The sequence below is a fragment of the Pseudophryne corroboree genome, chromosome 2 (genome assembly GCF_028390025.1).
Source record: "Pseudophryne corroboree isolate aPseCor3 chromosome 2, aPseCor3.hap2, whole genome shotgun sequence".
In the NCBI taxonomy this organism is placed as follows: domain Eukaryota; kingdom Metazoa; phylum Chordata; class Amphibia; order Anura; family Myobatrachidae; genus Pseudophryne; species Pseudophryne corroboree.
In genome coordinates, this window is record NC_086445.1 from 537,018,766 (window position 1) to 537,046,518 (window position 27,753).

General features: G+C 47.2%; 1 protein-coding gene across 2 annotated transcripts in view; it reads right to left on the reverse strand.

Moving 5' to 3' along the window:
- The window catches only part of PTP4A2 (protein tyrosine phosphatase 4A2), an 81,122-nt gene that overhangs the window by 2,938 nt on the left and 50,431 nt on the right, over positions 1–27,753 (reverse strand). For both annotated transcript variants that reach the window (XM_063954238.1, XM_063954239.1), the window contains exons 2-4: positions 8,458–9,123; positions 6,685–6,777; positions 552–682 (exon numbers count right to left, since the gene is read on the reverse strand). In XM_063954238.1, the coding sequence (XP_063810308.1) occupies positions 552–682; positions 6,685–6,777; positions 8,458–8,553 (320 nt within the window). In that variant the 5' untranslated portion in view covers positions 8,554–9,123. The remainder of the gene's footprint in view (positions 1–551; positions 683–6,684; positions 6,778–8,457; positions 9,124–27,753) is intronic.

Below are 27,753 nucleotides of genomic sequence, written 5' to 3' on the forward strand. Positions count from 1 at the left end.
CTACAGTACAGCAAACGTACAAATCAGTGCACTCTGCGCACATAACCCACATCGCTCTTCATTTCTGCTGCCAGGTACTTTATCATCTGTATCTTGCTATACCGTCAGCTGGTGCCCTGCAACAATTCCTTATATAAACACTCCTAGCTCCATGTACCCACCAGCTCAAGTATAGTAATCATTGCACGCTAATTAAACAGATACATGGCACACCAATTATACATTACCAGATGCCTTCTTAATTTTCTAATCATCTTGCAATTCGTCCAAGCTATATCTTGCATCATACCAAATAAACTACATGGGGTTTAGTGCTTTGTGAAGTGTTAGGGCTCCAAGTGGAAAACATGTAGATGAATCTAGAGTAGCCGAAGCCAGCGTCTCAATGCAGTAGTGCACAAACAATGCAATGTACTAGACCTGGCATCTGATGCATTCCTTACTGCAAAGTCAAACATCCAGAAGATGGCAATGTGTGGATCTGGTCTGATGCGCCACATATGGCTAGTAAGAAAACCCAACTCAGAGTAATGCTGCGACAATGTACCCACCTGCCCAGTCCTGCCACACAGTGTACAGCAATGCAGCAACCTGCTTCTTCACGAAATTTGGTTTTTAAGAGGTTCAGCCAATCGTCAACTATTTGTGTAGGGGGTGGAGCTCCATCATCAAATGGCCAGTCCTAAATTGGGCGAGTAAGTGGTCAGGTGAATGAAGTAAGCAGTTGAGGAGTAAAAGAAAAGCAGAACCAGATATATAAATAAATCACAATAGACAAGGCCAGAACCCCTAAAAGATATTAAGTCACACAAGCCCAGCATGTGCACCATCAAGATATTCTTTATTAGTGGTGACTCATTTCTTCATGGGTTGAATAAAAATACATGATCAAGGGTGATCTGCCATGCCATGCAGCAAGGGTAGCTGACATTATGCAGTGAGCTGGTGGCTACAGAAGACCCTTTCATTCCTACAAGGGTCATGACGATGGTGTAACAGCGGCTACTTTCAGCGCAAGATCAGAGATATATGAACTGTAACTGTATGGCTTTGGAGCCCCTGCTGGGCAGGACAGTGCAATAAGACTAGTTATTAAAAATAGGATTTTAGTACCTACCGGTAAATCCTTTTCTCCTGGTCCGTAGAGGACGCTGGGGACTGCAAAAAGGACCAAGGGGTATAGACGGGATCCGGAGGAGCTTGGGCACACTACAAAGACTTTGACTGGGTGTGAACTGGCTCCTCCCTCTATGCCCCTCCTCCAGACCTCAGTTATAGGAACTGTGCCCAGGAGAGACGGACATTTCGAGGAAAGGATTTTTGTTTAAACTAAGGGTGAGAAACCTACCAGCCCACACCACAAACATACCGTACAACCGAAGTATCAAGAAACCAGATAACAGTATGAATTAACAACAGCAACAAGCTGAATACAACTAATACAAAACCTGCGTGTTAACCAGTAATAATACGCTGTAAGTAACAGTCCGCACCGGGATGGGCGCCCAGCATCCTCTACGGACTAGGAGAAAAGGATTTACCGGTAGGTACTGAAATCCTATTTTCTCTTACGTCCTAGAGGATGCTGGGGACTCCAAAAGGACCATGGGGTCTATACCAAAGCTCCAGAACGGGCGGGAGAGTGCGGACGACTCTGCAGCACCGATTGAGCAAACATGAGGTCCTCATCAGCCAGGGTATCAAACTTGTAGAACTTAGCAAAGGTGTTTGAACCCGACCACGTAGCTGCTCGGCAAAGCTGAAGTGCCGAGACCCCTCAGGCAGCCGCCCAAGACGAGCCCACTTTTCTGGTAGAATGGGCCTTTACTGACTTCGGCAACGGTAGCCCAGCCGAAGAATGAGCTTGCTGAATCGTACTACAAATCCAGCATGCAATAGTTTGCTTAGAAGCAGGTTTCCAATCTTGTTGGAAGCATACAGGACAAACAAGGCCTCTGTTATCCTGGTAAGAGCCGTTCTGGCGACGTAAATTTTCTAAGCTCTTACAACATCAAGAGACTTTGGAACTGCCACAGCATCTGTAGCCACAGGTACCACAATAGGTTGGTTAATGTGAAACGAAGAAACCACCTTCGGCAGAAATTGTTGACGAGTCCTCAATTACTGCTCTATCCGAATGGAAAATCAAATATGGACTCCTGTGAGATAAGGCCGCCAACTCTGACACTCGCCTGGCAGACGCCAGAGCCAAAAGCATGACTACCTTTTAAGTGAGAAACTTTAACTCAACCTTATGCAAAGGTTCAAACCAGGGAGACATAAGAAACTGCAAGACCACTTCAAGATCCCATGGCGCCACAGGCGGCACAAATGGAGGCTGGATATGCAGCACTCCCTTCACAAAAGTCTGAACCTCTGGAAGGACGGCCAATTCCATTTGAAAGAAAATAGATAAAGCCGAAATCTGCACTTTGATGGAACCCAATTTCAGGCCTGCATCGATGCCTGCCTGCAAAAAATGGAAAAACCGACCCAAGTGAAATTCCTCCGCAGGAGCAGTTTTGGTTTCACACCACGAAACATACTTTCTCCAAATACGGTGATAATGTTTCGCCGTAACCTCCTTCCTAGCCTTAAGGAGAGTGGGGATGACCTCCCCAGGAATACCTTTTCGAGCGAAGATTTGGCGCTCAACTTCCACGCCGTCAAACGCAGCCGCGGTAAGTCCGGAAACACGCATGGCCCCTGAAGTAACAGGTCCTCTCAGAGGAAGTGGCCAAGGATCTTCCACTAGTAATTCCTGAAGGTCCGGATACCAAGCCCTGCGTGGCCAGTCTGTAACAACGAGAATCGCCTGAACTCTTGTTCGTCGTATGATCCCCAGCACCTTTGGACTGAGAGGGAGCGGAGGGAACACATATACCGACTGAAACACCCACGGAGTTACCAGGGCGTCCACTGCACTGACTTGGGGGTCTCTTGACCCGGAACAATACCTCGGAAGCTTCTTGTTGAGGCGAGACGCCATCATGTCTATCAGAGGAATTCCCCAACGCCCCGTCACTTCTGCAAATACCTCTTGGTGAAGAGCCCACTCTCCCGGATGGAGATCGTGTCTGCTGAGGAAGTCCGCTTCCCAGTTGTCCACGCCCGGGAGGAAGACTGCTGACAGAGCGCTCACGTGCTGTTTCGCCCAGCGAAGGATTCTTGTGGCCTCCGCAATAGCCGCCCTGCTCCTTGTTCCGCCTTGGCGGTTTACGTATGCCACTGCTGTTATGTTGTCTGACTGGATCAGGACAGGACGACCCTGAAGAAAGCTCTTTGCTTGTAGCAGGCCGTTGTAAATGGCTCTTAACTCGAGAACATTTATGTGGAGACAAGATTCCTGGTTTGACCATTTTCCCTGGAAATTTCTTCCTTGGGTGACTGCGCCCCAGCCTCGGAGACTTGCATCTGTTGTCAGCAGGACCCAGTCCTGGATTCCGAATCGGCGTCCCTCTAGAAGGTGAGAGCTTTGTAGCCACCACAGGACAGAAATCCTGGCCCTGGAATATAGACTTATTTTCCGGTGCATGTGCAGGTGAGACCCGGACCATTTTTTCAGCAGATCCCACTGAAACACCCGGGCATGAAACCTGCCAAACGGAATGGCTTCGTAAGCTGCAACCATCTTCCCCAGAACCAAAATACATTGATGAATCGACACACTTGTCGGTCTCAGAAGCTCCCTGACCATTGTCTGTATTTCCAGAGCTTTGTCTTCCGGAAGAAACACTCTCTGTAACTCAGTGTCTAGAATCATGCCCAGAAAGGGCAGCCGAGTGGCCGGGATCAACTGAGACTTTGGCAAATTTAGATGTCTGAGACTCAGATTTATCCAACCTCTTGGACAATGAGGCCACATTTGCATTAAGTGCACTTAACATAGTAACCAAATCAGGTGTTGGCTGTGCCGACAGAGCCATTTCCAGCCCCGTTTCTGCGCCCCCAGCAACCTCCTCCGGGGAGTAACACTCAGCCTCAGACATGCCGACACGTAATACCGACACACCCACACTGCCCCAACCAGGGGACAGACCCACAGGGAAGCCCGGAGAGATCGAAACACAGAGGGAGTATGCCAGCTCACACCCCAGCGCCCATATATCACACCAATATAATATATGATGATAGCGCTGCCCTTAATTATAAATAAGCACCAAAATAACTCTGCCCCCCCCCCCGTTTTGCTCCCGTTTACTTGAATGGAGCCTGGAGGTCCCGGGCCAGCGTCTCATGCAGCGGCTGTGGATGAGAGAAAATGGCGCTGGTGAGCTGTGCGGCTAAGCCCCGCCCCTTCCCGGCATGCTTCAGTCCTGCAAAAATTCAAATCTGCTATGCTGGCGGGGGTATGAAAAAAAGGTGCCCGGGCACCGAATTGCCTGTCTCCCAGCTCAAGACTCCAGTAACATGCTGCCCAGGGCGCTCCCCCCCCAGCAACCTGCACCCGCAAGTTGGTGAAGTGTGTGGGAGCATGGAGCGCAGCGCTACCGCTGCGCTGCTACCTCGTTACTGAAGTCATCTGCCGTCTGATGTCTTCGGATCTTCTCATACTCACCCGGCTTCTTTCTTCTGGCTTCTGTGAGGGGGGTGACGGCGCGGCTTCGGGAACAAGCAGCTAGGAGAACCAAGTGATCGAACCCTCTGTAGCTAATGGTGTCCAGTAGCCTAAGAAGCAGAGCCCTTAACTAAGTAGAAGTAGGTCTGACTTCTCTCCCCTCAGTCCCACGACGCAGGGAGCCTGTAGCCAGCAGGTATCCCTGAAAATAAAAAACCTAACAAAAGTATTTTCTAGAGAAACTCAGTAGAGCTCCCCTAGTGTGTGTCCAGTCACTCCTTGGTACAAAGTCTAACTGAGGTCTGGAGGAGGGGCATAGAGGGAGGAGCCAGTTCACACCCAGTCAAAGTCTTTGTAGTGTGCCCAAGCTCCTGCGGATCCAGTCTATACCCCTTGGTCCTTTTGGAGTCCCCAGCATCCTCTAGGACGTAAGAGAAAAGGAGTATAATCAACAATGTCATTAAGTCACTTCACAAATGATATCTACAAAACTGTAGTACTGGAAAGTAACATTTTAGAAATAGAAGAAAAAAACAAAACAAAAACACAACAACTATTGACAGTATTTAGCGTTATCCAGTTACCTTCATATTCATAACAAAATCTATATTTAGGTTTGTGATTTCAGTGTCAAAGTTGCATGTTGGGCTTAAGTGTCATTTTGAGACAAGTGTGAAATTTTGGGGGGCATGAAAGGGGTTTATGTAAATTTAGCCTATTTATCAATTTCTAGTACAGAGGTTCCCAAACGCGGTCCTTAAGGCACCCCAACGGTCCAGGTTTCAAATGTATCCATGCTTGGCCACAGGTGACTTAATCAGCACCTCAGTCAATCTGATTTAACCATTTGTGCCGAGCCATGGCTATACCTAAAATCTGGACTGTTGGGGTGCCTTGAGGACCGCGTTTGGGAACCTCTATTCTAGTAACATACTTCGCTCACTGAAGTGATAACAGTGACCTATCGCATTATACCACTATTTTATATAGATAAATAGATATATATATATATATATATATATATATATCTCTATCTCTCTAAATTCATATTTTTCTTCGTTATATTCACCAAATGCTCCGTTGATTCTTCTATTACAATTGATTTGTATTTTGTTGTATGCATATTTACCTGCAGATAGTGTCCGGTTATCCCTCACCTTTTTCTAATGTTGTTGTTTTTGTATTTTCCTGATTATGTGACTATATTTCATTGTTAGTATACAGAGTATACTGCATTCCTGCAAAGATCTTTTTGTAAACTTTTGTATCCTGTTTAAACACAATGTCACTCTTTATCTACAATAACACACGGATGTGATCTGTACGTTTTATTTGATGTTTTGATACCAATAAAAAGTTTATAAAATAAAAATAAAAAAAAGAAACCATTCAGCAGTTTAATATTTGCTTTTGCAATATTACAAATTAGGATACAGATTTCTCCTACCACCCAGGGACTAGGGCCTGATTCAGGGTTGTAAGCTATGCAGTTAATGGGATTTTAATACCTACCGGTAAATCCTTTTCTCGTAGTCCATAAGGGATATTGGGGACACATTAGTACGATGGGTATAGACGGAGTCCAAAGGAGCCAGTGCACTTTAAATATTTTACCACTGGATGGCACAGAGGAGGCCTTTTGTCTTGGTGCCTACAATAAATCTAGTTACACCCCAGGACCTGCTCATTGTAATGTGGTATAAGATGAACTGGGGGGCATTATAATGAAACTGAGGTACTATAGTGTGGCATATGAACTGGGGACAGTCATAATTGAAATTGTGTCAATGTGTACTGGCAGCTGTACAATGTGACATTAAGTGAACTAGAGCACTACTGTGGTTCAGTAAATGAACTAGGGCAATATTGTGGAGCATAAAACTGTTGCGGGGGAGGCGCCTCTCTAGAAGTATTGGGACAGGGGCCCCTTCAAACTGCTGTTATGGGGCCCACCGAGTTCTGGCTATGCCCCTGCTTCTTTTCAATATGAGAGCAACATATAAACTCTTACTACAGTTTAACCTTTAACCTTCTCTTCCTTGAGCTTTGACATATTCATCTTTTTACATTTTACAATGGCCTCAACACAAATCCGGACCAGGTTAGATAATAGCATAAATACTCACTAGCACTTGAATCCCTTCCTTCTCTACCGGAGCCTTGTCATACGTGGCTTCACAAACTCTCACAAGTGTAGTGACTCCATATTTCTTCAGCTCCTGAGGAGGTAAACATTTCATTTACAAAAAGCCCAGCCACAATACACAACTAAAATGATAAAACGGAGGACACCACAGACTAGTCATAGTGAAGATGTAAAAAAGTCTCGTCAGTACCTTGATAAACGAATATAATAAGATGAAATTTAGAAATATAATAGTCTAAGTGGCCAGGATATTAGAATGGAAAAAGAGAGGCTATTGCCCATTTACTAAAACATACTGAAAAAAAAAGTTAAAAAAATTAAATTAATCAACTTATCACTTTCCAAATCATAAGCTAGACTTTCAAGTAGGTTGTTTTGCTGTAAAAATAAAAAAAGTTTGGATCATTATTTGATTACAGCCTTTCAATGTGCATAGAATAAAAATGTGTAATAAAAGTGTAAAATAATAGCAAGTCCATTATAAAAAGCAGAAACAAACTCTATATTGAATTTATGTCCAATAAACGAGTATTACCTACTGTATACATTAAACCTATATGATTATTATCCTATTGGGACAGAATTAACACTAAGTAATGCACAACCTAAACATGGCCTACCATTTCCTTTTACCGGCAACATTAGCATGAGATACTAGCAGAGTTTCATTGCTAGTCCTAAAAGACTAAGTTTTTGGCAAACATGGCGGCCATAACTTTTTGTCTTGGGTGTATTAATAATGAAATGAATGGGTGCTATTGAACCAGATACATTTTATATTTTATGTTTACCTATAGTAATGGTCATAGTAGGCCTGGGTTGTGACACAGCCCCAACCACCCACACTCAATCCTTACGCATTATATCCAGGCTATGACCACAGTACTTATATTAGCCATAATACTGCAAGCCTTAAAGGAACTAAACGTTTTTATTCTGCAAAACCAAAAAGTAGTATATAAGCAAGATTCTCGGGTTATATTTATTGTACAGACCGTTCCAGTGATATGACAACCATATAGGGGTTCCGGATGATAGGTCGACTCCATATGGTCAACATGGTCAAAAGTTCGACAGGTACAAATGGTTGGCATGACAATGGTCAACTTCATTTTTTCCCCCAAGTATATCATGTACCATCCACGTGGACAAAGACTGGGAATAGTAAGTAATCTGTGCCGCGCACTCCCGTAGCGGAGCGAGGCACTGTACACTTATTGGGGTCACATGTGGTTTAACATAGGAAATTACACCCAAAAAACTGGTGTCTACCTTTTCAAGTGTCTGCCTTTTACATGTTGGGCTGTCCACCTTTTGACCATGTCGACCATATGGGGTTAACCTATTGACCGTCGACCCAATGATCCACACCCCCATACTGAGGTTGTAGATGTGAACTTTAGCAAAGTTACTATTCGTTTCTCTAGTTAGACCACTAGAAGCAAAACACACTGCAGCCACAAAACGTTGGTACACTAAACTTTAGGATACCAGTGCCACTGGATTGATCTCTACAAAAAAAACATTGGTAGGTTATGTGGATGTTCACTGAAAAGGAGAGTTTATGTGGTAGGCCATTTGTACTGTAAGCGCTAATGGGTCAGGGTGATATGAATGACTAAATAGTCTCTATACAGCATAAAAATAAAAAACAGACAAGATATTCAAATTGCAAACACAAATAAATCAAATAAGCACATAGTGAAATGTTCACATTTTAAATGAGCAACCAGTTTTGTCCGATAGAACTTACCTCTGTGAACTTGTTCAGTGTGGCATTAGTTGGATTGTGGGTGATAAGAAAACGCATACACTCATAAGATATTTCCACTGGAGCTGGACGGTTCATTGTGACAGTTTAAAAAAATAAGTTTTATTTCTTTAAAAAAAAAATTCACAGCAGAAAATATTTAAAAATTCTATAAAGAAAAAAATAGATATTTGAGGTGGGGAAAAAAACCTAATTATTGCAAAATCCCAATTGAGAGAGGTTTGTTACTTAGAGATACGCACTCTTTCTGGTATTCAGAAGAGTACCTAGTAGAACCTCACATTACTTCTGGGAGAAAAATAGGGCTTAAAAATATAAATGGATATATAGCGACCAAAAGGTCTCTACTGCAGTGAGGCACTCATTAAGGGAGAATATTATTTCCCCTATAAAATCCTTCCCTTCACAAAAGGAAAAATAAAGTAGTGAAAAGTATGCGGTTGTGAGGTGAGATAATAAATAAGAACGCCCATATGCTTTTCTGAAGCGGACGAGAGGGAGAGCAGAAACTGGAGGGGTGGGCTCAGTGTGTCCACCAAGAGCACTCTCAGCTCACTTGTCTGCACCAACGCTGTGCTGAGCCTGGCAGTACTCTGTCCTTATGCGCCGAATCGCCATAAATGTGCGACGTATATTCCAAGAGTAACCCTGAAACAAAGAGTAAATCATGTTACACGCAAACTTTATACAAATATATTACATTTTGTTCTAAACACACACACCATATTAACAAAAAGTAGATTAAGGTGCAGAACCCAACTAATGAGCGAAAACTACAACAGAGGTACAACAGACTATTAGGTAGAAGTGCACATTAAACACAAGTAGAAAAACGCTTGGAGTTATTAGGAAACAATTTAAAGTGAAAGAAAAAAAAATGTATAATCATGGAAAGGATTTGGACTGTGTATTTTTGTAATGCAGTAAACTAGTCTCTAACACAAATACATATTAAAAATAAGAATTTACTTACCGAAAATTCTATTTCTCATAGTCCGTAGTGGATGCTGGGAACTCCGAAAGGACCATGGGGAATAGCGGCTCCGCAGGAGACTGGGCACAAAAGTAAAAGCTTTAGGACTAGCTGGTGTGCACTGGCTCCTCCCCCTATGACCCTCCTCCAAGCCTCCGTTAGGATACTGTGCCCGGACGAGCGTACACAATAAGGAAGGATTTTGAATCCCGGGTAAGACTCATACCAGCCACACCAATCACACCGTACAACCTGTGATCTGAACCCAGTTAACAGCATGATAACAGAGGAGCCTCTGAAAAGATGGCTCACAACAATAATAACACGATTTTTGTAACTATGTACAAGTATTGCAGACAATCCGCACTTGGGATGGGCGCCCAGCATCCACTACGGACTATGAGAAATAGAATTATCGGTAAGTAAATTCTTATTTTCTCTGACGTCCTAGTGGATGCTGGGAACTCCGAAAGGACCATGGGGATTATACCAAAGCTCCCAAACGGGCGGGAGAGTGCGGATGACTCTGCAGCACCAAATGAGAGAACTCCAGGTCCTCCTCAGCCAGGGTATCAATTTTGTAGAATTTTACAAACGTATTTGCTCCTGACCAAGTAGCTGCTCGGCAAAGTTGTAAAGCCGAGACCCCTCGGGCAGCCGCCCAAGATGAGCCCATCTTCCTTGTGGAGTGGGCATTTACAGATTTTTGGCTGTGGCAGGCCTGCCACAGAATGTGCAAGCTGAATTGTACTACAAATCCAACGAGCAATAGTCTGCTTAGAAGCAGGAGCACCCAGCTTGTTGGGTGCATACAGGATAAACAGCGAGTCAGATTTTCTGACTCCAGCCGTCCTGGAAACATATTTTCAGGGCCCTGACAACGTCTAGCAACTTGGAGTCCTCCAAGTCCCTAGTAGCCGCAGGCACCACAATAGGTTGGTTCAGGTGAAACGCTGAAACCACCTTAGGGAGAAACTGAGGACGAGTCCTCAATTCCGCCCTGTCCGAATGGAAAATCAGATAAGGGCTTTTACAGGATAAAGCCGCCAATTCTGACACGCGCCTGGCCCAGGCCAGGGCCAACAGCATGACCACTTTCCATGTGAGATATTTTAATTCCACAGATTTAAGTGGTTCAAACCAATGTGACTTTTTGGAACCCAAAAACTACATTGAGATCCCAAGGTGCCACTGGAGGCACAAAAGGAGGCTGTATATGCAGTACCCCTTTTACAACGTCTGAACTTCAGGGACTGAAGCTAGTTCTTTTTGGAAGAAAATTGACAGGGCCGAAATTTGAACCTTAATGGACCCCAATTTCAGGCCCATAGACACTCCTGTTTGCAGGAAATGTAGGAATCGACCCAGTTGAATTTCCTCCGTCGGGCCTTACTGGCCTCGCACCACGCAACATATTTTCGCCAAATGCGGTGATAATGTTTTGCGGTTACATCCTTCCTGGCTTTGATCAGGATAGGGATGACCTCATCCGGAATGCCTTTTTTCCTTCAGGATCCGGCGTTCAACCGCCATGCCGTCAAAGGCAGTCGCGGTAAGTCTTGGAACAGACAGGGTCCTTGCTGAAGCAGGTCCCTTCTTAGAGGTAGAGGCCACGGATCCTCCGTGAGCATCTTTTGAAGTTCCGGTTACCAAGTCCTTCTTGGCCAATCCGGAGCCACGAATATAGTGCTTACTCCTCTCCATCTTATCAATCTCAGTACCTTGGGTATGAGAGGCAGATGAGGGAACACATACACTGACTGGTACACCCACGATGTTACCAGAGCGTCTACAGCTATTGCCTGAGGGTCCCTTGACCTGGCGCAATACCTGTCGAGTTTTTCCCAACGGTTTATAATCATGTGGAAGACTTCTGGGTGAAGTCCCCACTCTCCCGGGTGGAGGTCGTGTCTGCTGAGGAAGTCTGCTTCCCAGTTGTCCACTCCCGGAATTGCTGACAGTGCTATCACATGATTTTCCGCCCAGCGAAGAATCCTTGCAGCTTCTGCCATTGCCCTCCTGCTTCTTGTGCCACCCTGTCTGTTTACGTGGGTGACTGCCGTGATGTTGTCCGACTGGATCAACACCGGCTGACCTTGAAGCAGAGGTCTTGCTAAGCTTAGAGCATTGTAAATGGCCCTTAGCTTCAGGATATTTATGTGAAGTGATGTCTCCAGGCTTGACCATAAGCCCTGGAAATTCCTTCCCTGTGTGACTGCTCCCCAGCCTCGCAGGCTGGCATCCGTGGTCACCAGGACCCAGTCCTGAATGCCGAATCTGCGGCCCTCTAGAAGATGAGCACTCTGCAACCACCACAGGAGGGACACCCTTGTTCTTGGTGACAGGGTTATCCGCTGATGCATCTGAAGATGCGACCCGGACCATTTGTCCAGCAGGTCCCACTGGAAAGTTCATGCGTGGAATCTGCCGAATGGGATTGCTTCGTAGGAAGCCACCATTTTACCCAGAACCCTTGTGCATTGATGCACTGAGACTTGGCTCGGTTTTAGGAGGTTCCTGACTAGCTCGGATAACTCCCTGGCTTTCTCCTCCGGGAGAAACACCTTTTTCTGGACTGTGTCCAGGATCATCCCTAGGAACAGAAGACGAGTCGTCGGAACCAGCTGCGATTTTGGAATATTGAGAATCCAATCGTGCTGCCGCAACACTACCTGAGATAGTGCTACACCGATCCCTGGATCTTACCCTTATCAGGGAATCGTCCAAGTAAGGGATAACTAAAGTTCCCTTCCTTCGAAGGAATATCATCATTTCGGCCATTACCTTGGTAAAGACCCGGGGTGCCGTGGACCATCCATACGGCAGCGTCTGAACTGATAGTGACAGTTCTGTACCATAAACCTGAGGTACCCTTGATGAGAAGGGTAAATTTGGACATGAAGGTAAGCATCCTTGATGTCCCGAGACATCATGTAGTCCCCTTCTTCCAGGTTCGCAATCACTGCTCTGAGTGACTCAATCTTGAATTTGAACCTCTGTATGTAAGTGTTCAAAGATTTTAGATTTAGAATCGGTCTCACCGAGCCGTCCGGCTTCGGTACCACAACAGTGTGGAATAATACCCCGTTCCCTGTTGCAGGAGGGGTACCTTGATTATCACCTGCTGGGAATACAGCTTGTGAATGGCTTCCAAAACTGTCTCCCTGTCAGAAGGAGACATCGGTAAAGCCGACTTTAGGAAACGGCGAGGGGGAGACGTCTCGAATTCCAATTTGTACCCCTGAGATATCACCTGAAGGATCCAGGGGTCTACTTGCGAGTGAGCCCACTGCGCGCTGAAATTCATTGAGATGGCCCCCCCACCGTGCCTGATTCTGCTTGTAAAGCCCCAGCGTCATACTGAGGGCTTGGCAGAGGCAGGAGAGGGTTTCTGTTCCTGGGAACTGGCTGATTTCTGCAGCCTTTTTCCTCTCCCTCTGTCACGGGGCAGAAATGAGGAACCTTTTGCCCGCTTGTCCACGAAAAGACTGCGCCTGATAATACGGCGTCTTCTCATGTTGAGAGGCGACCTGGGGTACAAACGTGGATTTCCCAGCTGTTGCCGTGGCCACCAGGTCTGAAAGACCGACCCCAAATAACTCCTCCCCTTAATAAGGCAATACTTCCAAATGCCGTTTGAAATCCGCATCACCTGACCACTGTCGTGTCCATAACCCTCTACTGGTAGAAATGGACAACGCACTTAGACTTGATGCCAGTCAGCAAATATTCCGCTGTGCATCACGCATATATAGAAATGCATCTTTTAAATGCTCTATAGGCAAAAATATACTGTCCCTATCTAGGGTATCAATATTTTCAGTCAGGGAATCCGACCACGCCAACCCAGCACTGCACATCCAGGCTGAGGCGATTGCTGGTCGCAGTATAACACCAGTATGTGTGTAAATACCTTTTAGGATACCCTCCTGCTTTCTATCAGCAGGATCCTTAAGGGCGGCCATCTCAGGAGAGGGTAGAGCCCTTACAAGCGTGTGAGCGCTTTATCCACCCTAGGGGGTGTTTCCCAACGCACCCTAACCTCTGGCGGGAAAGGATATAATGCCAATAACATTTTAGCAATTATCAGTTGTTATCGGGGGAAACCCACGCATCATCACACACCTCATTTAATTTCTCAGATTCAGGAAAACTACAGGTAGTTTTTCCTCACCGAACATAATACCCCTTTTTGGTGGTACTCGTATTATCAGAAATGTGTAAAACATTTTTCATTGCCTCAATCATGTAACGTGTGGCCCTACTGGAAGTCACATTTGTCTCTTCACCGTCGACACTGGAGTCAGTATCCGTGTCGGCGTCTATATCTTCCATCTGAGGTAACGGGCGCTTTAGAGCCCCTGACGGCCTATGAGACGTCTGGACAGGCACAAGCTGAGTAGCCGGCTGTCTCATGTCAACCACTGTCTTTTATACAGAGCTGACATTGTCACGTAATTCCTTCCAACAGTTCATCCACTCAGGTGTCGACCCCCTAGGGGGTGACATCACTATTACAGGCAATCTGCTCCGTCTCCACATCATTTTTCTCCTCATACATGTCGACACAAACGTACCGACATACAGCACACACACAGGGAATGCTCTGATAGAGGACAGGACCCCACTAGCCCTTTGGGGAGACAGAGGGAGAGTTTGCCAGCACACACCAGAGCGCTATATATATATATATATATATACAGGGATAACCTTATATAAGTGTTTTTCCCCTTATAGCTGCTGTATCTTTAATACTGCGCGTAATTAGTGCCCCCCCTCTCTTTTTTAACCCTTTCTGTAGTGTAGTGACTGCAGGGGAGAGCCAGGGAGCTTCCCTCCAACGGAGCTGTGAGGGAAAATGGCGCCAGTGTGCTGAGGAGATAGGCTCCGCCCCCTTATCTCCCGTTTTTCTATGTATTCTGGCAGGGGTTAAATGCATCCATATAGCCCAGGAGCTATATGTGATGTATTTTTTGCCATCTAAGGTATTTTTATTGCGTCTCAGGGCGCCCCCCCCCCAGCGCCCTGCACCCTCAGTGACCGGAGTGTGAAGTGTGCTGAGAGCAATGGCGCACAGCTGCGGTGCTGTGCGCTACCTTATTGAAGACAGGACGTCTTCTGCCGCCGATTTTTCCGGACCTCTTCTGCTCTTCTAGCTCTGTAAGGGGGACGGCGGCGCGGCTCTGGGACCCATCCATGGCTGGGCCTGTGATCGTCCCTCTGGAGCTAATGTCCAGTAGCCTAAGAAGCCCAATCCACTCTGCACGCAGGTGAGTTCGCTTCTTCTCCCCTTAGTCCCTCGATGCAGTGAGCCTGTTGCCAGCAGGACTCACTGAAAATAAAAAACCTAATTTAAACTTTTACTCTAAGCAGCTCAGGAGAGCCACCTAGATTGCACCCTTCTCGTTCGGGCACAAAAATCTAACTGAGGCTTGGAGGAGGGTCATAGGGGGAGGAGCCAGTGCACACCAGCTAGTCCTAAAGCTTTTACTTTTGTGCCCAGTCTCCTGCGGAGCCGCTATTCCCCATGGTCCTTTCGGAGTTCCCAGCATCCACTAGGACGTCAGAGAAACAAATACTGCATATAACTAAGCATATTCCTCGTTACAGTAGTACGGCTTTTAAATTCCCTTTTCGTTCTTACATCCCGCACCACCATGTGTTTCTACTCTTCCAGGACAGACACCGTATTTGCACAAAAAAACTCACGCAATGCTTATTCCCCTATAATTCAGATTATGGATGCAACCAAATAAACATCAAAACACGCATAAGGTTCCTAAGAAAGTTTTACCTTCCTTGAGACATAAAAGTGGTTTCCTCCAAGCAAGTTATTTTCAAACTGTAGGTCGTGACCCCAAAGTGGGACACGCTGATGACTCATCGGATACCTCAGCCAGTGATCAGAGCAGTATGAAATAATGCTAGCCATACAGCAGGATATCATCGTTCCAACCAGCCAACTATTTGGAACGATAATCTGTCAGTGTGTGGGAGCAAACGCTCATCAGCCGTTTGCTCCCACACGCTGAAAAACGGTCAAAAACGGTTGGTCCAACTAGTTGGTAAAAATCAAACCGGTTTGATTTTCCCAACTAATCGTTCAGGTGTAGGGGGAACTGTCCCCCTAACCTAACGATAAGTAGGCAGACACTGGCCAGCAGTGTCCGACTACTTCTGTCACCATCGCTGCCGGCTTAGCCCTGGATCCCCAGCAACGGCGGCAGTGGAGCAGGACCCGGGAGGAGGTTTAGAGGCAGCGGCAGCAGTCCATCACTGCTGCCGCGCTGCCCCTGTAATCCCTGTAGCTGCGGTAATGGCTGGCGGAGTACCAGGGACCGGTGGCGGCAGTACTTGACTGCTGTTCAGCTGCCACTATGACACCAGGACCAGATATCCTAGTATCGCAGCAGGAGGAAAACCAGGTGCAGCGGTGGTAGTACTTCACTGTTGCCCAGCTGCCCCGGTGACACCGGGACCCGTCAGCGATGTAGGTCAGCAGGAGCCACGAGGAAGATAACTATATTCCCCACCTGTGGGCGGGCACTGCAATCACCCGGCACCTCTAACCCCCCCCCCCCCCATTTGTGTACCATTCCCGCATTCCACCTCAGCAAACCCCCCCCCCATCCATCAACTTCTACCGCCACCTGATCATCAGCGCTGACAGTGGGTCCTCTTTGTACAGAGCAGCACCTCCCCCAGTTGCCAGGGCTAACATGCAGCCAATGGAGAGATGTTCCTACTGTATTGTGCAATAGTGGCTGCTGCTTAGGGCCAGACTCCCCGCTCCTCCTCCAGTGTCCCTTGTTGCTGGAGAAGAGGCCACACCCTGGCTGAGATTTGGGATGCTGTGCTGGGGAGATTCCGGCACTGCTAATGGCCGCGGTTTGCTCATCATGTCACACCCCCATCTTGTCATCACTGAGGGAAAGTTATTACTGCACAGTGCTGAGAGTGTGATTGTCAGTAAGGCGCGTACTCCTTCATTCCTTATATAGTTACAGAACGGATTTAGAATGTACGTAAACTGTGTTAAGTTAAATATAGGGCAAAATAATTCCATATCTGTTAATAATTAAGTATTTGTAAAATGTGCTTTACATAAGGATAAATATTTCTCTGCCTTCGAATATAACAATATAATACACAAGTTGCGGAGTGGGGGTTGGGGGTGTGCGGAGGAAGCAGCAGCATTGCCAACAGATTGATTAAAATGCCCCCTCCCCCCCCCTGCCGCTCTCTAGTCACCAAATGCCTCCCTCTGCCACTCACCGCCAATCCCCTGTCACCCACTGCATCCCCCAAATCATTCACAGAGGTATAAACTTAAGATTTGCCTAAATGTATTAAAAAAACACATACAGAAATGGAGCTGGTCTCTGTTACGTGTAAGAAATGAAGTGATCACATTATTATTTGTGCCTCCGCAGGACTACTGTGCATACACGGTCTGCTGATCCCGCATGTTTGGCGGAATTCTGCGGTAACATGATGGGGTCCTGTAATAATTTTTGATGTCCGATGGGGTCCCAGAGCAAAATAGTTTGAGAAACCCTGCTTTAAGCCGAGTGCACAAGAAAGGATCAGGCAAAAAAAATAAAAATAAGAATTTACTTACCGATAATTCTATTTCTCGTAGTCCGTAGTGGATGCTGGGGACTCCGTAAGGACCATGGGGAATAGCGGCTCCGCAGGAGACTGGGCACAAAAGTAAAGCTTTAGAACTACCTGGTGTGCACTGGCTCCTCCCCCTATGACCCTCCTCCAAGCCTCAGTTAGGATACTGTGCCCGGACGAGCGTACACAATAAGGAAGGATTTTGAATCCCGGGTAAGACTCATACCAGCCACACCAATCACACCATATAACTTGTGATCTAAACCCAGTTAACAGCATGATAACAGAGGAGCCTCTAGAAAAGATGGCTCACTACAGCAATAACCCGATTTTTTGGTAACAATCACTATGTACCAGTATTGCAGACAATCCGCACTTGGGATGGGCGCCCAGCATCCACTACGGACTACGAGAAATAGAATTATCGGTAAGTAAATTCTTATTTTCTCTGACGTCCTAGTGGATGCTGGGGACTCCGTAAGGACCATGGGGATTATACCAAAGCTCCCAAACGGGCGGGAGAGTGCGGATGACTCTGCAGCACCAAATGAGAGAACTCCAGGTCCTCCTCAGCCAGGGTATCAGATTTGTAGAATTTTACAAACGTATTTGCTCCTGTCCAAGTAGCTGCTCGGCAAAGTTGTAAAGCCGAGACCCCTCGGGCAGCCGCCCAAGATGAGCCCACCTTCCTTGTGGAATGGGCTTTTACAGATTTTTGGCTGTGGCAGGCCTGCCACAGAATGTGCAAGCTGAATTGTACTACAAATCCAACGAGCAATAGTCTGCTTAGAAGCAGGAGCACCCAGCTTGTTGGGTGCATACAGAATAAACAACGAGTCAGATTTTCTGACTCCAGCCGTCCTGGAAACCTATATTTCCAGGGCTCTGACAACGTCTAGCAACTTGGAGTCCTCCAAGTCCCTAGTAGCCGCAGGCACCACAATAGGTTGATTCAGGTGAAACGCTGAAAACCACCTTAGGGAGAAACTGAGGACAAGTCCTCAATTCCGCCCTGTCCGAATGGAAAATCAGATGAGGGCTTTTACAGGATAACACCGCCAATTCTGACACGCACCTGGCCCAGGCCAGGGCCAACAGCATGACCACTTTCCATGTGAGATATTTTAACTCCACATATTTAAGTGGTTCAAACCAATGTGACTTTTGGAACCCAAAAACTACATTTCGATCCCAAGGTGCCACTGGAGGCACAAAAGGAGGCTGTATATACAGTACCCCTTTCACAAACGTCTGAACTTCAGGGACTGAAGCTAGTTCTTTTTGGAAGAAAATTGACAGGGCCGAAATTTGAACCTTAATGGACCCCCATTTCAGGCCCATAGACACTCCTGTTTGCAGGAAATGTAGGAATCGACCTAGTTGAAAATTCCTCCGTCGGGGCCTTACTGGCCTCGCACCACGCAACATATTTTCGCCAAATGCGGTGATAATGTTTTGCGGTTATATCTTTCCTGGCTTTGATCAGGATAGGAATGACTTCATCCGGAATGCCTTTCTCCTTCAGGATCCGGCGTTCAACCGCCATGCCGTCAAACGCAGCCGCGGTAAGTCTTGGAACAGACAGGGTCCTTGCTGGAGCAGGTCCCTTCTTAGAGGTAGAGGCCACGGATCCTCCGTGAGCATCTCTTGAAGTTCCGGTTACCAAGTCCTTCTTGGCCAATCCGGAGCCACGAATATAGTGCTTACTCCTCTCCATCTTATAATTCTCAGTACCTTGGGTATGAGAGGCAGAGGAGGGAACACATACACTGACTGGTACACCCACTGTGTTACCAGAGCGTCTACAGCTATTGCCTGAGGGTCCCTTGACCTGGCGCAATACTTGTCGAGTTTTATAAACATGTGGAAGACTTCTGGGTGAAGTCCCCACTCTCCCGGGTGGAGGTCGTGTCTGCTGAGGAAGTCTGCTTCCCAGTTGTCCACTCCCGGAATGAATACTGCTGACAGTGCTATCACATGATTTTCCGCCCAGCGAAGAATCCTTGCAGCTTCTGCCATTGCCCTCCTGCTTCTTGTGTCACCCTGTCTGTTTACGTGGGTGACTGCCGTGATGTTGTCCGAATGGATCCACTCCGGGTGACCTTGAAGCAGAGGTCTTGCTGAGCTTAGAGCATTGTAAATGGCCCTTAGCTTCAGGATATTTATGTGAAGTGATGTCTCCAGGCTTGACCATAAGCTCTGGAAATTCCTTCCCTGTGTGACTGCTCCCCAGCCTCGCAGGCTGGCATCCGTGGTCACCAGGACCCAGTCCTGAATGTGCGGCCCTCTAGAAGATGAGCACTCTGCAACCACCACAGGAGAGACACCCTTGTGCTTGGTGACAGGGTTATCCGCTGATGCATCTGAAGATGCGACCCGGACCATTTGTCCAGCAGGTCCCACTGGAAAGTTCTTGCGTGGAATCTGCCGAATGGGATTGCTTCGTAGGAAGCCACCATTTTTCCCAGAACCATTTCATTGATGTACTGAGACTTGGCTCGGTTATAGGAGGTTCCCGACTAGCTCGGATAAGTCCCTGACTTTATCCTCCGGGAGAAACGCCTTTTTCTGGACTGTGTCCAGGATCATCCCTAGGAACAGAAGACGAGTCGTCGGAATCCGCTGCGATTTTGGAATATTGAGAATCCAATCGTGCTGCCGCAACACTACCTGAGATAGTGCTACACCGACCTCCAACTGTTCCCTGGATCTTATCCTTATCAGGGAATCGTCCAAGGAAGGGATAACTAAAATTCCCTTCCTTCGAAGGAGTATCATCATTTCGGCCATTACCTTGGTAAAGACCCGGGGTGCCGTGGACCATCCATACGGCAGCGTCTGAAACTGATAGTGACAGTTCTGTACCATAAACCTGAGGTACCCTTGGTGAGAAGGGTAAATTGGGACATGAAGGTAAGCATCCTTGATGTCCCGAGACATCATGTAGTCCCCTTCTTCCAGGTTCGCAATCACTGCTCTGAGTGACTCAATCTTGAATTTGAACCTCCGTATGTAAGTGTTCAAGATTTTAGATTTAGAATCAGTCTCACCGAGCCGTCCGGCTTCGGTACCACAACAGTGTGGAATAATACCCCGTTCCCTGTTGCAGGAGGGGTACCTTGATTATCACCTGCTGGGAATACAGCTTGTGAATGGCTTCCAAAACTGCCTCCCTGTCAGAAGGAGACATCGGTAAAGCCGACTTTAGGAAACGGCGAGGGGGAGACGTCTCGAATTCCAATTTGTACCCCTGAGATATCACCTGAAGGATTCAGGGGTCTACTTGCGAGTGAGCCCACTGCGCGCTGAAATTCATTGAGACGGGCCCCCACCGTGCCTGATTCTGCTTGTAAAGCCCCAGCGTCATACTGAGGGCTTGGCAGAGGCGGGAGAGGGCTTCTGTTCCTGGGAACTGGCTGATTTCTGCAGCCTTTTTCCTCTCCCTCTGTCACGGGGCAGAAATGAGGAACCTTTTGCCCGCTTGCCCACGAAAAGACTGCGCCTGATAATACGGCGTCTTCTTATGTTGAGAGGCGACCTGGGGTACAAACGTGGATTTCCCAGCTGTTGCCGTGGCCACCAGGTCTGAAAGACCGACCCCAAATAACTCCTCCCCTTAATAAGGCAATACTTCCAAATGCCGTTTGGAATCCGCATCACCTGACCACTGTCGTGTCCATAACCCTCTACTGGCAGAAATGGACAACGCACTTAGACTTGATGCCAGTCGGCAAATATTCCGCTGTGCATCACGCATATATAGAAATGAATCTTTTAAATGCTCTATAGGCAATAATATACTGTCCCTATCTAGGGTATCAATATTTTCAGTCAGGGAATCCGACCACGCCAACCCAGCACTGCACATCCAGGCTGAGGCGATTGCTGGTCGCAGTATAACACCAGTATGTGTGTAAATACATTTTAGGATACCCTCCTGCTTTCTATCAGCAGGATCCTTAAGGGCGGCCATCTCAGGAGAGGGTAGAGCCCTTACAAGCGTGTGAGCGCTTTATCCACCCTAGGGGGTGTTTCCCAACGCACCCTAACCTCTGGCGGGAAAGGATATAATGCCAATAACATTTTAGCAATTATCAGTTGTTATCGGGGGAAACCCACGCATCATCACACACCTCATTTAATTTCTCAGATTCAGGAAAACTACAGGTAGTTTTTCCTCACCGAACATAATACCCCTTTTTGGTGGTACTCGTATTATCAGAAATGTGTAAAACATTTTTCATTGCCTCAATCATGTAACGTGTGGCCCTACTGGAAGTCACATTTGTCTCTTCACCGTCGACACTGGAGTCAGTATCCGTGTCGGCGTCTATATCTGCCATCTGAGGTAACGGGCGCTTTAGAGCCCCTGACGGCCTATGAGACGTCTGGACAGGCACAAGCTGAGTAGCCGGCTGTCTCATGTCAACCACTGTCTTTTATACAGAGCTGACACTGTCACGTAATTCCTTCCAACAGTTCATCCACTCAGGTGTCGACCCCCTAGGGGGTGACATCACTATTACAGGCAATCTGCTCCGTCTCCACATCATTTTTCTCCTCATACATGTCGACACAAACGTACCGACACACAGCACACACACAGGGAATGCTCTGATAGAGGACAGGACCCCACTAGCCTTTTGGGGAGACAGAGGGAGAGTTTGCCAGCACACACCAGAGCGCTATATATATATATACACAGGGATAACCTTATATAAGTGTTTTTCCCCTTATTTTTAATACTGCGCGTAATTAGTGCCCCCCTCTCTTTTTTAACCCTTTCTTTAGTGTAGTGACTGCAGGGGAGAGCCAGGGAGCTTCCCTCCAACGGAGCTGTGAGGGAAAATGGCGCCAGTGTGCTGAGGAGATAGGCTCCGCCCCCTTCTCGGCGGCCTTATCTCCCGTTTTTCTGTGTATTCTGGCAGGGGTTAAATACATCCATATAGCCCAGGAGCTATATGTGATGCATTTTTTTTGCCATCCAAGGTGTTTTTATTGCGTCTCAGGGCGCCCCCCCCCCAGCGCCCTGCACACTCAGTGACCGGAGTGTGAAGTGTGCTGAGAGCAATGGCGCACAGCTGCAGTGCTGTGCGCTACCTTGTTGAAGACAGGACGTCTTCTGCCGCCGATTTTCCGGACCTCTTCTGGCTCTGTAAGGGGGCCGGCAGCAGGTGAGTTCGCTTCTTCTCCCCTTAGTCCCTCGATGCAGTGAGCCTGTTGCCAGCAGGTCTCACTGAACATAAAAAACCTAAAACTAAACTTTTCACTAAGCAGCTCAGGAGAGCCACCTAGTGTGCACCCTTCTCGTTCGGGCACAAAAATCTAACTGAGGCTTGGAGGAGGGTCATAGGGGGAGGAGCCAGTGCACACCAGGTAGTTCTAAAGCTTTACTTTTGTGCCCAGTCTCCTGCGGAGCCGCTATTCCCCATGGTCCTTACGGAGTCCCCAGCATCCACTAGGACGTCAGAAAATTTTTTACTGTAGCTAGGAGAAATCCAGCAGATTGAGAACACAGGCCTCATTATGTGTATGTTTTATCGTTTCATTTACAAATTGCTCAGATTAGAGACAACATCGGTCACTGGGTGGTATAATGTTTCATTTCAAAATGATGGAAGCCCAAGAATGAATATATCTATCTTCAGGGCTATTCTGAATATTCCTGAGTAGTAATCAGTCGGAGCAGCCGAGGTCCAGTGTCCCAACTCCCACTCATGTCCCCACCTTCCCCCTCATATGCCATGGTCCGGTGTCAATCTCCTAAATCCTGTGTTAACACCCCTACCCCCCCTTATGTCCCCAGGTTCTGTCTTCCTCCTCCCCCTGATGCTCCCATGTCACCCTCTCTGCCCTCATATGCCCAAGCCCTTTGTCATCCCTTTAAGTCCTATGTCATGTCCCCAGGTCCTGTGCCTCTCCTCCACTCTCCCCCTCATGTCTTGTGTAAAGGGCACTACACACTTTGGGATCTGCCGCCAAGCTGCCCGATGGCGGATACGGCCAACGGGCGACCCGGCGCCGGGGGGGGGGGGTGGCATTAAAGTTTCTTCACTCCCCCCCCCCCCCCCCCCCCCGTCACCTACCTGGCTCCATAGCAGTGCAGGCAAATATGGATGCGATCATACATATTGGCCTGCATGCACAAGCGACGGGGCACCAGCGATGAATGAGCGCAGGGCCGCGCATCGTTCATCGCTGGTGCCTCCACACTGAAAGATATGAACGGTATCTTGTTCATTTATGAATGAGATCGTTCATATCTTTCAGTATTATCGCCCAGTGTGTAGGGTCCATAACCCTCTCCCCCCCCCCCCCCCATGTCCCCAGGTCCTGTGCCACACCCCCTCATGTCCCAAGGTCCTGTGTCCCTCCTCCCACTCCCCACCACCCTCATGTCCCTATGTCCTGTGACACCCACTCCTCCTTCATGTTCCCAGGTCCTGTGTCCTTCCTCCTCTCCCCCCACCCCGCTCATGTCCCAAGGTCGTGTCCCTCTCCCCCTTCATGTGCCCAGATCCAGTGTCACAGCTTCAGCTTCACCAGCTCATCCATCCCTGCAACTCTTTGTGGAAGCATGGGCAACCAACAGGAGACCCACTAACAGCAGAGAGTCCCTGAGCAGCACCATATGGACTCAGGTTGTTGTGATTGTGACAGTACTGGTGACACAGAGTGCATCCTCCCCTGTGGCTGGAGCCTAGTCTGGTGGGGGCACTGCCGACGCTAAAACAGATTAATTTTAACAGGGGGCTCTCGACTGTATGTGTGCCATTGTCTTCCATGCAGGACACCAGTAGTGACTGGAGGTACCAGACACACACAGCATGCCAGGATGACAGCACTAAACAGCCTCGGCAGTGCCTGGCTGAAAAATTAGTATAGGGGGGTGGGGGGGGGGAGGGGAGGGGGCAAGTAGGCTGAAGTTTTGGCCGGGGTGCCAAGAAACCTTGCACCGGCCCTGCCATTACAGTTCATTGTATGTAAATTAAAAAAATGCCAATGCTCTAAACACACACAGATGATAGTGATCTTTGATTTCATCTTTCATAAGCTGTATGTTCAGTCTGTAAAAACTGCATCCTGCAAATTTCATTGTAACCATGACAATATAGTCTACATCAGGCCTGGCCAACCTGTGGCTGAGCATGTTGGGATTTGTAGTTTCACAACAAATGGAGAGTCACTGATGAGCCAAGCCTGTTCTACATCGTGATACTAAGGGTGTGTACACACGGTGATATATATTTTCTTTCGATTTTGACTATATAGTCAAAATCGCAAGAAAAGTTAGTGCAAATCGCAAGGTGAAAGTCACCTTGCAATCCCGATTCGATCCCGATGCGCGGTCCCGCCAGGTCGGAGCAGGCAAGTCAATCCTTGCTAGATCGGTGTACTATCTAGTTCATCTCACAATGACATCTCACATAAGCCAAAATCGTAAGCACACAGTCCATATCTCAAGAAAAGTTAGTCAAAATCTGTGCTATCTGGGCTCCGGGGAGTTCAAGGGAAATCGCAAGTATCTCACCGCGTGTACACACCCAGACTGGATACACTCCATGCTGACGGATCTGTCAACCTCTGGATCCGCAGACACAAACCAGCCGATTTTGTGAACATACACACTTACCAATCAGCTGCTCGATATGTCTGGCTAGATATAACTGGGTGGGCACTCGATTTTTCCCGCTGTGACGTCATTGTCGGCAGTCTCTGCTGCTAGCATATGGGACTGTTGGCCGGTCGGCCGTACTCACAGCCAGACATGCAGATATATCTGCAAAATATCTTGGCATCAGCTATGCTGCAGAGCTAATCTGAACGTCATTCACAGATACATTTGGTGTACAAACCCGCTGAAATGAACAATATATAGCGTTCAAGTGTATGCCCAGCCTCAAGGTATGAAGCCACTTCAAAATCTTTTGCATTTCTCAGACCACTGTACCATTTGTCAGTTTGCCTGGTAAAATCTCACACTGTATGTCTAACTTAATACTGCTAAGAACATTCACTACCTGTAACAGTGTGCATTTAGAACACCATAGTAACACACAATCTACACTTGGGGCCCTCTGCAAGCAGTGGTGTAGACATAAATGTTACTATGGCACCAATAATATACACATATACATAGCTCTATCTATATAAGATCTTTGGCATGTCTGAAGAATAATTTATTACTAATAGAGGAAAATGAATACAAATATAGTTTACTGCACATTTGCTTACAAAGTAGCAATCAAGTAAACTAATAAATCCGAAAGATGCTGACCTTTAAACTAGGTAATTTAAAGTTAAAGTAAACTTGTTACCAGCCCAGTACACTGACATAATCTTATAAGCTACTTAAGAACTAAAGCCTAAATTTATTAGTAGCCATTTCATACATATCCCTACACTGTTATATTGCAGTACAAAAGTTTAAACCACTGTGGATAAACTACTTTGCTGCAATGCTGTCTGTGCAGCGCTAGGTCACAAAACAGAATTGCGGACCTAGTTTTGCCGGATTTCTGCTCACAAAACCCCGGAGGAGTGCGAGAAGAAATACTCTAGTTGGGTACAGCATCACGCTGCATTGAATAGCTCCAGGAGCTTCCTCCCAGCGCTATTCAATCCGTGTTGAATTGAAATGACCTCAATCTTTCTAATCTCTTGCTTAAAGCTTGTAATTGGTTCTGCTCAGACCCCCTCCCCAAATGGTCATCCAGGGCTGTAGAAGCAGAGAAGCCCAAGGACATTCAGCTACATTTAAAAGACCTTTGTCTTGTTTGCTTTGTTGTAATAAATGTTTAAGTCTAATAAACAATAACAATTTAGTCACATGTAGCCCTGGGGATACATACCATAATTAGTCATTTCTAAATGTTAGCTATAATATTCCCACAAATCAATGTATAAGCAAAAAAACATTCAAAGAAATACCCATGAACAGCTTTATACAGTATAATATATTTAAACAACATGAAAGTAGAGTGGTGACAGAAACAGGAGTGTTAAAAGTTATTCACGTTAATAGGTTTTAGCCTTTTATCAGCTATGGCCACACATGACAACTAACAGCTTTCACACTAATCTCTGGATAAGTTTCAAGAGAGAAAGCTAAACAGGAGATACTGCATACAAGAGAAGCAGAAGTTCTGTACAGGCAATATGTGATCATTACCCTGCTACACTAGAATATGGAAGCAAAAGCTATCCCAGATAAACATAAGATATATGAACTTGAAGTTAATGATTTAACAGGTTATTGAATAGGCTGCACACAGATAGCTTGGCCAGGCCACACGCTGTTGGACATGGCTCACTTAATAGGACATCCTATCATTACCCCTTCTGTCAGTGAACTGCTGAGGTTAATGAAATCCCAGTGAAGTACACACATGTAACCTGAAAGGCTAGGTCTAAACAAAGGCTCAAACCACACATCAAAACCGGTTAATCTTTCCAGGGTGACTGTTGTGCCAGCACACCAATTTGCTGCCAAGACAGCACTGTAGCAGAAAACTTGGGCAAATGTGCATGTCATAAAGCATACGATAACATGGACTACATGTGGCACAAAACAGCAATCAGAATTTACTGCAGTTTTAATCAATATTAGCAGTCTAGGTTTTGCAGATTTATTGCTCTAGTATCTGTATATTACTATGAACACAAAGCATCACAGCACTGCACATTAGGTTATACAATGTTAAGTTGGGTATGATACGCTCTATGAGCAACATAGTCTAGTGCGGTGATCTCCAACCCGTAGCTCGCCGTAGTATTTTCAGTAGCTCACAGAGCTCACAGCCAATCCGGCAGTGGCGGCACCTGATTGGCTCACTTACCACCACCATATTTTAAATGCCCGCCGCCGCCGGAGACTGTCACCCTCACTGCAGCCGCTCTCCGGACTTCACAGGAGGTGCACGCGCGCAGCGCTCTCCTCCCCTTCTGTCCCTCATACAGGAGGAGCAGCACCGGCGGCAGTAGAAGAAGCCAGCAAGTGTGAGGGGGGGGGGGGGGGGGGAAGAGATACAATGCCCCCTGCAGCGCCATTTAAAATGTATCTGGCACTACTCAGTGTTCGCAAAAACGCGCTATAGCGCGTATTTTACCCGATAACGGATGGTGGGGACCCGAAAATAAAAAAACACTGGGTCCATCAGGACGCGCTCTGGCCAATCAGCAGCGCTGTGCTGTCAATTAGCTTCCTTCTCCAACGGCAGAGAAAGGGGAGGAGACCATGGAGACTAGAGCGTGATCTCCATCCCTCCCCTCACCCTCTGGTCTGCACGGGAGCACGGCATCAGACAGAATAGGAGGGGACATTACCTGCTGCTGTCCGGGGCTGGCCTGACACAGATCCCTGCGTGTCAGTTATGCAGGATCTCGGCGGCTGCGCTGATTTCCGGCATCTCCATGTCTTGTGGGAGCTGCAGGCGGCGAGAGGTGAGGTGGCTGCGGGAGGAAAGGAGACGAGGGGGACGAAAAAAACAACTGAGGTAACCCCCCACTAGTTCCCCCCCGTCTTCACGGGAACGTGGTCATTTGGCTCACTGCTGTTGCCATGACAGTGTCATAGCAGCCGCGGGGAGAGGAAGGAGCCCGTTCCTCATGGTGTTGCAGCTCTCCCCAGCCTCCGGTGTACAATGACGCGGGGGCACTTGCTATGTCAGAAAGATAGGCTTTCA